Source organism: Citrus clementina, unplaced genomic scaffold (assembly GCF_000493195.1).
Source record: "Citrus clementina cultivar Clemenules unplaced genomic scaffold, Citrus_clementina_v1.0 scaffold_5, whole genome shotgun sequence".
Lineage (NCBI taxonomy): Eukaryota > Viridiplantae > Streptophyta > Magnoliopsida > Sapindales > Rutaceae > Citrus > Citrus x clementina.
In genome coordinates, this window is record NW_006262201.1 from 42,948,979 (window position 1) to 42,959,175 (window position 10,197).

At 33.3% G+C, this 10,197-nt stretch overlaps 3 protein-coding genes across 3 annotated transcripts in view; 1 reads left to right on the top strand and 2 right to left on the bottom strand.

Annotated features, from left to right (window-relative positions):
- Positions 1 to 2,098: 2,098 nt before the first annotated feature.
- LOC112098226 (zinc finger BED domain-containing protein RICESLEEPER 2-like) lies at positions 2,099 to 3,439 on the bottom strand. The gene has a single exon (XM_024183883.1). It carries the CDS (start codon positions 3,437 to 3,439, stop codon positions 2,099 to 2,101), a length of 1,341 nt encoding a protein of 446 aa, XP_024039651.1.
- A 3,553-nt stretch (positions 3,440 to 6,992) lies between these two features.
- LOC18043151 (cysteine protease XCP2) lies at positions 6,993 to 9,156 on the top strand. Its single transcript, XM_006435366.2, has 5 exons — positions 6,993 to 7,459; positions 7,850 to 8,085; positions 8,253 to 8,393; positions 8,590 to 8,801; positions 9,115 to 9,156. Exons 1-5 carry the CDS (start codon positions 6,994 to 6,996, stop codon positions 9,149 to 9,151), a joined length of 1,092 nt encoding a protein of 363 aa, XP_006435429.2. The 5' UTR covers position 6,993; the 3' UTR covers positions 9,152 to 9,156.
- The window catches only part of LOC18042637 (probable inorganic phosphate transporter 1-9), a 2,294-nt gene continuing 1,094 nt past the window's right edge, over positions 8,998 to 10,197 (bottom strand). Inside the window, exon 2 of the mRNA XM_006435368.2 lies at positions 8,998 to 10,047. Coding sequence (XP_006435431.2) covers positions 9,132 to 10,047 — 916 coding nt within the window. The 3' untranslated portion in view covers positions 8,998 to 9,131. The remainder of the gene's footprint in view (positions 10,048 to 10,197) is intronic.

Genomic DNA, 10,197 nt, shown 5'->3' on the forward strand with positions numbered 1-10,197 from the left:
ATATTTTTATTTTAATAAAGTGAAGATATTAATAATAAATAAAAAAATATAAAGTTTAATATAAATAAAATTCTTAATATATTGAAATATGTATTTTTTAATATATTTAGTAGTGTATTCACTTTAACAAAATGAAGATGTCATCATTAAATAATGAATATATATATAATTCTCAAATGAGGACATGATAATTTTTAATGAGTCTCAATGAATAACCTGAACAATTTTAGATGTGGGCAAGCTCTAGCACTTGTTTTTTTTTTTATCGTATAAGATTCTTTTGATTATTTTTTTCCTAAATTACAATTTTATTTCTTTTTAAATTGTCAAATGGAAAGACTAATTTTCTCTCTCATACTAGAATTGTGGTTTTACATGATAAGTAATGGGGTGCCAACATGATAAGTAATGGGGTGCCAACAGCACTACTCTTTTTTCAAATTTAGAATCTTATTCTAGCTAGCTTATAGCACATGCAATTTGCAAGGCTCAATTTGCGAAGAAATCAATAAAGCAGATACCATTTTCCATAATAAATTGTTAGGGAGTTCTAATCCGACCTAAATCTATCAAGTAAAAAATATCAAGCCAATAATAAATAGAAAATAGATGGAAAATAAAGCTAATCCCACAACACAAGAACTTATGTGGAAAACTCATATACTAGAAAAAAAAACCACGGCTACCAAGGACAATGAGAGAAAAATCTATTATGTGAAAAATTATTACAATTACCTAGGGGTGGGCACGGGTCGGGTTGATAGCCAACCCGACCCAACCCGCATATAGAACGGGTTGAAAAAATTCAACCCAACCCAACCCATTACATTTTTCAACCCAACCCGACCCAACCCGCAACTCTGCGGGTTGGGTCGGGTTGGGTTGATTGGGTTGGGCTTTTGAAAAAACCCATTTTTATTGTCTAAATAAAAATAAAAAAATAATTAAAAAAAATTAAAAGAAACACAAATACTAAAATTCTTACAACAAATCCAATATTTCAAAATTTAGCAATCAAATTATTAGTACATAACTAATGAAAAAAAAGTACATAAATTTAAAATCTTGTTTAATACAAAACATTAAAGTCCAAAGAGTGAAATTATAAGTCTTCCATACATAGGAAGAGAGTTTTCCCGAAACCATTGCTACACCAACCAATAGGAGTGTAATGAAGATCAGTCCAATGACATCAAAATCCAGATCAATCCAAATTAATGACATCAAAATCTGATGCCAATCTTGAATCTATATAACAATAAAAATAAAAATATTAGGCATATATGATATAACAAATAAATACAAGGAAAATATAAATAGAATAAAAATAAAAATCATAATATAAATATTTACCTGATGTAATTGATTCATAAAATGCCATATCTTCAACCGAAGATGTATCTTCTTCTACGGCAATACGAGAAGAACAAAGCCAATTTTGCCCACATATTAAGCTCTCTACCATTTTAGGACTCAAAGAAGCTCGAAATGGATCAAGAATGCGTCCTCCTGTACTGAATGCAGACTCAGAAGCAACTGTAGATATTGGGATTGAAAGAATGTCTTTGGCTATATTAGACAAAACTTTATACTTCCCACCATTTACCTTCCACCAGTTCAACAAATCAAATGAATCATCAAAGCAATTTTCACAATCATCTAATAAATATTTGTCCACTTCATTTTTCAACTCTACACCATCCTCTTCCAGCTGCTTCTTTTTCCATTTTGAAAGTTTTGCTACCTTGGCTAGTCTATAATCAATAATATCACTTTTTTTCTCTAACTCGGATGGACAAATGACAGCATTAACAGATTGGTTTTGGCTACCACTATCACATCTAGAGTTATTATTTGTGTAAAAATCATACAAAGAAGATAATAAGCCCTTAATCACTTTTATGAGCTCACACACAACATTTTCATCATACAACTCCTCAAAACAAAATTTCACAAAACTCAATTTATAACGCGGATCAAGCACAACAGCAACAATTAACAACTTATTTAGAGTGTTGAGGGAACCCCAATATTTGTCATACTTCTCTTTCATCTTCTTGGCCATTGCACTGAAATAAGAATCATCACTTACTATCAATCATTTTAAATTTGACTCTATAGAATGCATCTCATGAAAATACAAATGTGATGTAACAGACAAAGAAGCACTAAATTTTTTTGTAATTTCATAGAAATTCTCCAAAAAATTATTCAACACACTTGCATTCACCCAATCTATATGTTCCGGTGGCCCAATCCTTTTTTTTCCACCCTCTTTCTCTTCAAAATAGGATCTATAAAATCCATCATCATCCTCCAATCGTTCAAAAGCTTTTTGATATACAAGAGCACTCTCTAACATCAAATAGGTGGAATTCCACCTAGTAGGAACATCCATCACAACAATACGTTTAGAATCAAGTTTTTCATGCTCAACACATTTTCTAAACCTTACTAATCTAGCCGGTGATGATCTTACATATTTCACAGCATTGCGAATGCTAGAAACAGAATTATTCATCTCTTTCAACCTCTCAGTCACAATCAAATTTATAATATGTGCACAACATCTAACATGAAGGTAATCACCATTCAACACAAGCCCACCCCAATTATTTAGCTTCTTTTTTAAATAAGAAATGACCAAATCATTCGAACTTGCATTATCAACAGTAATTGTAAACACTCTATCAATACCCCATTCAAGCAAGCAAGACTCAATCAATTTTCCAATTGTATCTCCTTTATGATCATCGATCTGGCAAAAGTTTAATATCCTTTTATGAAGTTGCCACTCATCATCAATAAAATGGGCTGTAATAACCATGTAATTCAAATTTTGTATTGAAGTCCAACAATCAGTTGTTATACAAACCCTATACTTATTACGAGCAAACACTTTTTTCAAATTATTCTTCTCATTTAAGTACAACTGATACACATCTCTAGCAACAGTTCTCCTAGAAAAACGATCAAGTTTTGGACAAGCTTTGCTCATAAATTTCCGAAACCCTTCTTTTTCAACAAAACTAAAGGGCAATTCATAAATAATTATCATCTCAATGCATGCTTTTCTAATGTCCTCTTTGCTACAAGATATTGCCACAAGATTACTGCCACCACCAGTTGTGTTATCCTCAAACACCAAGGTTTTTTGTTTTAAATCAACTTTCCTATCAGCATAGGCTGTGCATGCTGCCAAGTGATTCCATAAAGTACGGGTCCCAATAAATCTAGAATGATACGCATACACTTTAGAACAGTAGTTACACTTACATTTTGTATCATTCTCTAATTTTGTGTAATGTTCCCATACTTTTGACGCTTTTCCACCTTTTCCATTGCCTGCATTTGTATTAATAGCACTATCAGTTGTACTTTGAGTTGTTGAAGGTGTAGAGATATTAACTCCTGGATTACTGGATGAATTTGCTTCCATCTACAAGGAAAAAATTCCAGGCCAAGAATATTGTTATTATCCTATTAATAATTAACAAATAATCAAAAAAATAACAAATAGTGGTCACAGCAAGCTTAAAGCTCTTTTATTAATACATTTAACCATGTTTGGATACTACAATAAATAAATATGATTAAAATAATTTTATGAAAAAAAAATCCATCGGAGATAGAATACATATGTGAATTTGAGAGCATGACTAGTTAATAGTAATACTGAATATATTTCTGCAGAACAATGCCCAGGAGATGTTTGTCGAAAAGCTTTTTCCCTAAGATTGTAATAATAACAATTATTTTATTTATGTTAATCCGATTGTTGATTAAGCTTGACACCATCATAACAACCAAAATTTGACCAACTTTTATCAATAAAAAAATATTATAAAGCACCAAATCATGAAATCAAATGACCAACTTGTTTCAAAATAATAATAAATTAGTAAAATAGAAAGAAGAAAGAACCTAAGCATGTGACGATGTGTAGTTTGAGCAATTTGAGCAGCTTTTCAAGAAACGTTGAGTTGTGATGTTGTTGTGTTCTATGCGCGAGCAGATGAGCAGCTGCAGCTGTTCTTTAAACAAGAAAATTTGAGTTTAGGGTTCAGAGAAGTTGCTAAATATATATTCATATATACGGGTTGACGGGTCGGGTTGGGTTAAAAATTTACAACCCGACCCAACCCGCAAACAGTGCGGGTTGAAAATTTAACAACCCAACCCGACCCGTAAATTTTATCAACCCAACCCAACCCGCAAAAATTCATACGGGTTGGGTCGGGTTCACGGGTTGGGCGGGTTGGTGCCCACCCCTACAATTACCCTAGTAGTTTTCTCACACCCAAACCTCAATAACACCTAATCTCTTAATATACCCACCGTTTCCCCCACACTTGAACCTCTCTACTTGTAGAGAACTGATTGATGTATTATACAAATAAGTGAACTCAACCTTTTTATACATAGTGATTATTTCTTGTAAGAGAAGTCTTTTTTTTCTTATATTAGTTGTACTCCTCATTGAATAAGTCAAGATCGAAAGGGAAAATTACTTATTCCTTAAATAGGAATCCTACTAAAGAAGAAAATATCATAGGAAATAAGGAAATCCTTATTGAAAACAATCTACCATGTATCTTCACAACCATATCGTCTCCACCTTCTTTACTTTACCAAAACTACACTCACATAGGGCTTATGAGAATCTCTCCACCATGGGTAAATTCTTATCCTCTACCCTACATAAATGTCAAACCATACCTTATGTACAAATCCTTTGGACCCCTAATAGCAACACATCCTCTTCCATGGCACGCAAAAAAGGTAAACAAGTCTCTCATGCAGAAAAAAAACACACCACCAGCCAACATAATCAATATCTTTGTCTTCTGATTTGGAGCTATTTGCGAAACTTATTTTATTCCAACAATCTCCTTAAAGGTGCCTTGATTGTCTACACACTTTCAGTATCATCCACTAGTGGGAATATGGTTTACATTGCCCTTGTTGTCCTTGCGTAACCAGATAAAATCAATATATCATGGACTTGAATTTGCCACAAGCCAAAATTAATTCTTCCATCAAACTTTTCTATTTCTACCTTTAGAGGTTTTGAAAATCTCATTGCTAATATATTTGCTCTGCTGCAACCTTAGCTCTGGTACCACTTGTTAGGAAATTTTAATCTCACGCAAGATCTTGCAAGTAAAAAATATCATCTAAATAATAATCAGAAAATAGATATAGAATAAAATTAATCACACAACACAAGAATTTACATGGAAAACTCTTATACTAGGGAAAGACGACAACCACCAAGGACGACAAGACACAAATCCACTATATAGAAAATTATTACAATGACTGTAGTATTTTGCGCACACTCAAAACTCCAATAACACTCGATATCTTAATAGACATGTTGTTCCTCTCTCATTAGAAAATGTCTATCTACAGAGAGCTGATTGCTATGTTATACTGATAAGTGAAGTCAATCTCTTTATAAATAGTGATTATTTCTTGTAAAAGAAGTATTTTTTTCTTATATTAGTTGTACTCCTCCTTGAATAAGTCAACTCCAAAGGGAAAATTACTTCTTCCTTAAATATGAATCCCACTAAAGAAAAAAAAATCCTAAGAAATCCTTATTAAAAAATAAAACATATTTCCTAACATAAATCATAGTCATACTAAAGCGATTTCATTTTTAATCAAATGTTAATCAGAATTATATCAAAGCCATAATAATAACTGGGGATGGGGGATCCCCATGCCATACAATTACAATTTATATTATGAATTTCATATAGTCATGTTATGTTAAAATGATAAAACCTCATATTTCATGTTCAATTATGATTATAAATACAAGTTCCTACTTTGTGAGTTTAAGATACACTTTAAATTGGAACAAGCACACATAACGTTTGTATTGTGACATAGGAATGTTTTCAAATTTAGTCCAAGAGACGAACACAATCCAAGATCATGACTCCACTTGTTTGATTAACTGTATTTTTTAGAGGTAACTAAATTATGTATTTTATATTGATAGAAAGATAAACGTTTCTAACTTTTTAAGAATTTTACGGAATTAAATTCAAATTTCTCTTCATAAAAATATTCAAGATTTTGTCAACAAAATCATACTTAATTGTCAAGATTTCTGCACAAGTTTACAGGAATCAATCTATCAAGATTCGGTTAATAAGCTTCATACCATTGGAAAGCTTTGTGAGTTAGGAGCTTAATCAACTTCATGGTGTTCAATTTAATGGACTTCATGATCCCCAAAAATTCTCATAACTAATATTACCTTTTTGTCCTCTCTTTTTGGAGAAAAAGTTTGTGCACAAATCATAATTTACAATACTGGAGGGACTAAGATCCTCTCCTTGTCTCTCCTTATACTTATAATCTAGTGAAAAAAGTTGGCTTGATTATTAAAAAAAAAGTGAAAATACAAATACAAAACTCAATTTTGACCACTCATTAAACAAAGGAAGGTAACGAGAGAAAAAAGATAATGTAAGGATCTTTATCTTGTGGAATTATAATTTGATATGACAATGCTATAGATCAATTATCAACAATATAATTTGTTGAGATATTTAGTACATCATATTCCTGCTAACACGATCTAACTTTAATAATCCTTTTTATTAGGTTTAGGATGTGCAGTTTCATCTCAAAACCTAATCCATTTAGTAATTAAACTGATAGATCTTATTTGTAAGCACTATTTCTTTTATTCGTCAACTCAACCAGTTAATACGTTTATGCCAAAAAATCGAATGAGTAGGTAAGTTCCCACCAACTAAAACAAATAATATTTTATGTCAATTATCCACCATATTATCAAGGCACATGAACATATGCTTCGATTGAAAGCCATGTAAAGAACCAATCTTTAAGACTCGGTTTTGAAAGACAATTATATCCAACAACTTTACTTGAAAGCAATATTTCAATCACATAAAACTATATAACCCCATTTTATCTTCGCCTTCGGCTTCATCCCTCAAAACAAAAAAAATGGCTCTTTCTTCACAGTTTAAGACAATTTTAATCTCATTTTGTATTTCTTTTTTTATTCGTTCATCTTTTGCAAGAGATTTCTCCATCGTGGGCTACTCTCCTGAGGACTTGACTTCAAATGACAAGCTCATCGATCTCTTTGAGTCATGGATGTCCAAATTCGAAAAGGTTTATGAGAGCCTTGATGAGAAGTTGGAGAGATTTGAGATTTTTAAGGATAATTTGAGGCACATTGATGAGACCAATAGGAAGATAAAAAATTATTGGCTTGGTCTGAATGAATTTGCTGATTTGAGGCACGAAGAGTTCAAAGAGATGTTTTTAGGATTGAAGCCTGATTTGGCTAGAAGAAAAGATCAATCCCATGAAGATTTTAGTTATAAAGATGTTGTTGATTTGCCTAAATCTGTGGATTGGAGAAAGAAAGGTGCAGTTACTCATGTCAAGAACCAAGGTTCATGTGGTAAGCATTTAAATATAGCTAGCTTGATTACACAAGTAATTTAGTAGTACGTTAAATTTAATTAGCGTATATTTGTAACTTTTCTAGTTAAAGTTGAAAGCATAAGCGTACATGAAAAATGAGTTAAAGCAAGTGCTTGTTTGGAAAAGAGAATCAGCATAGATTAATTAATTTATTTAACATCATATTCATGTTTTGGAACCACCCATCTATGTTACACTTAATAGATAGTGATTCCCTTTCACTTTCACAATAATAATGGATTGAATGCAGTAGCACTTTGATTTCAAGCATATATACTCTCAATGAGGGGTGTGTGTTTATATATAGCAAGAGGTTATCAATAATATATATAGGGTTGATTTTTTTTATTTTGTTCGGTATGTGCAGGTAGCTGCTGGGCATTTTCAACAGTGGCTGCAGTTGAGGGAATAAACCAAATTGTTACAGGAAATTTGGCTTCATTGTCTGAGCAAGAGCTAATCGACTGTGACAACACATATAACAATGGTTGCAATGGGGGCCTAATGGATTATGCATTTCAGTACATTGTCTCAACTGGTGGGCTTCACAAAGAAGAAGACTATCCTTACATTATGGAGGAAGGCACTTGTGAGATGACTAAGGTAATTAATCTCCAAATTTAACACTTGACCCAACATCAACAATTTCATTAGTTAATTACCAAAGTTTAAAAAAGAAATAACGACTTTTTTTTAAAAAAAAATTAGTTACAAAAGATTATCCAATCCATACATGCATCATGGAACGATTTTTTAATTTTCTTTTACAGGGAGAATCAGAGGTTGTAACCATCAATGGGTACCATGATGTTCCCCAAAATAGCGAAGACAGCCTCTTGAAGGCACTTGCAAATCAGCCTCTCAGTGTTGCCATTGAAGCTTCTGGCCGAGATTTCCAATTTTATAGTGGGGTGAGTCCCCGCATTGTTATAATCTTTTTTTGGGGGTGGGCTGAGCCCCGCATATATAAGGCGTTGCTCATTAGTCAAGCATTTATTGATTTGTACTGATTATATATATATATATATATATATATATATATATATATATATATATATATAGACACACACACAGAGTTATTGATCGTAGTCCGATGTTTAATTGTAGGGTGTTTATGATGGGCACTGTGGAACTCAGTTGGACCATGGAGTGGCAGCCGTTGGATATGGATCTACCAGAGGCCTGGATTACATAATTGTGAAGAATTCATGGGGACCAAAATGGGGGGAAAAAGGCTACATAAGAATGAAGAGGAACACTGGAAAACCTGAAGGCCTCTGTGGAATCAACAAAATGGCTTCTTATCCCATTAAAAAGAAGTGATGAGCCTCATGCCTCCATTTCACTTTCATCAAAACACTATATACCATTTGCTAGTGTGTCAATATTATAAATTAATTTCTAATATTGTCATACAGGCTATAAATATATATATATATATATATATATAAACAATTAACAATGTAATGTTTATTTTGATATATATATATATATATTTATGTTACAACATGCCTTTTCACTTCTAGTATACACAACGTTTTCAAGCTTAATTATGTTCTACAAATTAAAATTCCTTAATCACAGAATTCGTAAATCGCAAACCACATTTTGATACAATTTACATTAACACAGACGGAGAGTGATATTCTCTATGGAGCATCAGCATTAACAGCAACTTCATTATTGTTGCGAGGTGAATTTGTTCGCAAGCTTGATTTCGTGAGACATCTAAGAAAACACAGCGCATCGGAATCATCTTCTTTCTCATTCTCCTCCAGTGATCTCCCCATTGTTTCACGGGTGAAAAAATAAGTAATGGCGAATCCCATAAAACAAACACCACCCAAGATCAACAGTGCTATGGTCACTCCAGTCGCATTAACTTTGTTATCATCGTGTGAAGCCCACAAGAAGGCTACTGTCCCAATTATGGCACCAACTTTTCCAAAAGCCCCCGAAATCCCATGACATGTTGATCTAAATCTTGCAGGAAATAGCTCAGCGGGCACAATGAAAGTTGTTGTATTGGGGCCAAAATTTGCAAAGAAAAATGTTAGGGCATAGAGGAACATGAATCCGAAATTGGTGTGCTTGCTCCATTTATAGCTATAAGGTACCCCAATGGCTAAGTAAATTACCCCCATGAAGAAAAACCCTAGGGCTTGGATTGCGACTCTGCCTATACGATCAATGAAAAAGACGGTGACAAAGTAACCTGGAATGGTGGAACAAATGGCGAAAATGGCTTGGTGTCTTGCAACTTTGAAGGCTTCTTCAAATGCACTCCTGGTCTGATCATGACCGTTGCCATCAATGTACTGATGGTAGATTTTAGATTGGAAGAGGTTGCTACTGTAGAAGACTATGTCGACGAGCAGCCACGAGGTGGCGCAGGCGAATAGGTCGCGGCCGTGTCGGCGTAGGAATCGCTTCGAGATTAAGGGGTACTGGGGTGGACTTGGTGGCAATGGATACTCCTCTGCAATTTGGCTTATCGATACGTCTAGTACTTTCTCCATGTCTTTTGCTGCTTGCATTACATTTTGCTCCACCAAAGCCGTGTATCTTGAAGAAATTAAAAATAATACAATAATTTATTTATATATCACTAAATTTTAATCATAAATTATCAAGTCAAATTAGTTAAGCTATATATACATATAATACAGTGAAAATCACTCCCCAATAATTACCCCCCCCCCCCCCCCCCCCCCC

Bases quoted from the DNA above. Each gene is read 5' to 3' on its own strand.
- LOC112098226 (XM_024183883.1), bottom strand. From the start codon at position 3,439: ATGGAAGCAAATTCATCCAGTAATCCAGGAGTTAATATCTCTACACCT.
- LOC18043151 (XM_006435366.2), top strand. From the start codon at position 6,994: ATGGCTCTTTCTTCACAGTTTAAGACAATTTTAATCTCATTTTGTATT. The intron at 8,086-8,252 runs GTAATTAATCTC...TTTCTTTTACAG, and splicing joins GCACTTGTGAGATGACTAAG to GGAGAATCAGAGGTTGTAAC. The intron at 8,802-9,114 runs GTGATGAGCCTC...ACATTAACACAG, and splicing joins TCTTATCCCATTAAAAAGAA to ACGGAGAGTGATATTCTCTA.